At 41.8% G+C, this 2,744-nt stretch overlaps 1 protein-coding gene across 1 annotated transcript; it reads left to right on the top strand.

Moving 5' to 3' along the window:
• Positions 1–876: 876 nt before the first annotated feature.
• Positions 877–2,053, top strand: LOC139558657 (transcription factor HES-5-like). Its single transcript, XM_071373927.1, has 2 exons — positions 877–1,002; positions 1,116–2,053. The coding sequence occupies exons 1-2, from the start codon at positions 940–942 to the stop codon at positions 1,515–1,517; spliced, it is 465 nt and encodes a 154-aa protein (XP_071230028.1). The 5' UTR covers positions 877–939; the 3' UTR covers positions 1,518–2,053.
• Positions 2,054–2,744: the final 691 nt, after the last annotated feature.

The raw sequence follows: 2,744 nt of genomic DNA, 5'->3' as shown, positions 1-2,744 counted from the left end.
AGCAGTCATAGCACTGATGGAGGGATTGTGCGTTTCTGGTGTAACTCCGGCAGTTGTTGTTTCCATCCTGTACCTGTCCCGCAGATGTGATGTTCGGATGTACCAATCCTGTGCAGGTGTTGTTACACGTGGTCTGCCACTGCGAGGACGATCAGCTGTCTGTCCTGTCTCCCTGTAGTGCTGTCTTAGGCGTCTCACAGTACGGACATTGCAATTTATTGCCCTGGCCACATCTGCAGTCTTCATGCCTCCTTGCATCATGCCTAAGGCACATTCACACAGATGAGCAGGGACCCTGAGCATCTTTCTTTGGGGGTTTTTCAGAGTCAGTAGAAAGGCCTCTTTAGTGTCCTAAGTTTTCATAACTGTGACCTTAATTGCCTACTGTCTGTAAGCTGTTAGTGTTTTAACCACCGTTCCACAGGTGCATGTTCATTAATTGTTTATGGTTCATTGAACAAGCATGGGAAACAGTTTTTAAACCCTTTATAATGAAGATCTGTGAAGTTATTTGGATTTTTACTTATTATCTTTGAAAGACAGGGTCCTGAAAAAGGGACGTTTCTTTTTTTGCTGAGTTTATATGCCTTGAGGGTCCCTTATCAAGTCTACTGTCTGACTCAGTCCCCATCTGCAAAGGTCTTATAGAGAATGTTCCCAGGTAATAAGAGTGTGACACCCTGCTTGTGTTCAGTCTGTGCCTCTGATATCTGCAGTACCATTCCTTTGTTGGCCAGTTAACCATGAGATAATTGATGCCTCTCCCATTGTTGTGTTCGCCTCGCCCACTGACCTCGGAGTGTGGGAAAGCTAATCCAGCCTGGGACTCATGGTTTTGTAATGATAATGTCCTCTTATAAATAGGGGAGTGGGCTACTCTCTCAGCTCACAACTCACTCAACTTCCTCAGAGAAGCACACACACTCTCTCTCTACCCGAATGGCTCCTACCTACACCAGCGACTCTGCCAACACCATGCTCTCTGCTAAAGACAAACATAAAGTAAATATTATTTATAACATATGTTTGTGTCATTGTTTACTATTGAATCATTTTCTTCATGATTTGAACTTTAAGGACATAGAACTAACTGAATGCCCTCTTTTCTTCATCAGCTAAGGAAACCAGTTGTGGAGAAGATGCGTAGAGACCGCATCAACACCTGCATAGAGCAGCTCAAGACCCTGCTGGAGAGGGAGTTCCATAAACAGGACCCCAACACCAAGCTGGAGAAGGCTGACATCCTGGAGATGACGGTGGGGTTCCTGAAGCAGAAGCTGCAGCCTCAGAGCCCAGTCCCCCAGAGGGCCCACAGTGAGGGCTACTCCCAGTGCTGGAGGGAGACCCTGCACTTCCTGTCTTCCAGCTCCATGAAGGACATGATGCTTCAGAACCTCCAGAGAGCTGGCCAGGACGTCTGCCCCTCCTCGCCACTCTCCTCCCAATATCAACACCACAGCCAGGGCCCAGTGAAGCAGTCCACCAGTGGTCACAAAACAGTGTGGAGGCCCTGGTAGAACCACTACTTGGAGACTCTCTATCTCACAAACTGGATGGGTGTTTACTATCTTTCTTGCTGTAGGAAATACATTTCCAAATGTTATATTGAAATTATATTATTTTCTTGCTATATATGAAATTATTTCTACTGATGTGATTATTATTCTCTCTCAGAGAAGAAGCTGAAAATCATATTTGTATCACTTTATAATGAAGAATATGTTTAATATTTTACATGTATATGTTTACGCGTGTATGCATTTTGTGCTCCCTTGATGCACCAATGTGTCCTTTAGTCCTTTCATTTTCTTTGAAGATGATTTGTTAAGGTTATATATTTTCATTTATGGTTGCTTAGCCAACTGAAATCTTGCGTTAACCATATTGTATGTACTGCCCTATTGAAGGGTATTTACAAATGCTTTGATATGCCTTTTGTAAAGGCTTTTTGGGACGTTGTTGTTCCACCATAGGCACTGTTGTGCTGTGAAATGTATTGTTGACACTGTGTGTCTTTCATTCTCAGTTGATAAAGTGAACATGCATCCAAAAAGGATTCCAATTAATGTTTTGGAAAGTAACCATACTGTGTTTGTGTGTTTCTAAAGGAGCTGTAATTAACCGGGGGATAATGGGACATAATGTAGAAAAAACAATGTAGAGGGAAGATGGAATGTAACAAATTTAACTGAAGTTGAAGTAAACAGGAAATTACAGATAACGCAAACAGGCAGTGTACTGGTAAATACTGTAGTTAGAAGTGCAGGCATCTGTACACATCAGCACATGAGGATTTATTATTGTGTTTATCAGTGCAATGTGTCTACTGGGCAGAGAAAAGCCTCACTTCTGATTGGTGAAAAAATAAAGGAAGGATGATACTGTATGTAAAAAAAAAAAAAAGGATTTCTTTATAATCTTTCACTAAATTGTCCAAATAATGCCTTAAACCTAAGTTGTATGGTCGCAATTACTGTAATGGAATTCCCTATCTAGCCCATTACATTGAAGCTCTTGGACACTTCTGCATTGCTGTGTGGGGCACTTATTTTCAAATGTAAGTTTTAAAAATAGCTGCCTGACAGAATATAGTGATCTACATCTCGACACCAACCTGGAAATCTTGCATATAGTTTATCTTGACTTTTACATGAACATATTCGAGAGATCTTATTGGGGTGTCAGGTAGCCTAGTGATTAGAGCGTTGGACTAGTAACCGAAAGATTGCAAGATTGAATCCCTG

Source organism: Salvelinus alpinus, chromosome 2 (assembly GCF_045679555.1).
Source record: "Salvelinus alpinus chromosome 2, SLU_Salpinus.1, whole genome shotgun sequence".
NCBI lineage: Eukaryota > Metazoa > Chordata > Actinopteri > Salmoniformes > Salmonidae > Salvelinus > Salvelinus alpinus.
Note: the sequence above shows the minus strand (reverse complement) of the source record. Positions and strands in the feature narration are given on the sequence as shown.

What these genes read in the sequence shown, in the direction of transcription:
- LOC139558657 (XM_071373927.1), top strand. Translation starts at nt 940, where the DNA reads ATGGCTCCTACCTACACCAGCGACTCTGCCAACACCATGCTCTCTGCT. An exon ending in CTGCTAAAGACAAACATAAA is followed by an intron (nt 1,003 to 1,115) that starts GTAAATATTATT and finishes TTTCTTCATCAG; the next exon opens with CTAAGGAAACCAGTTGTGGA.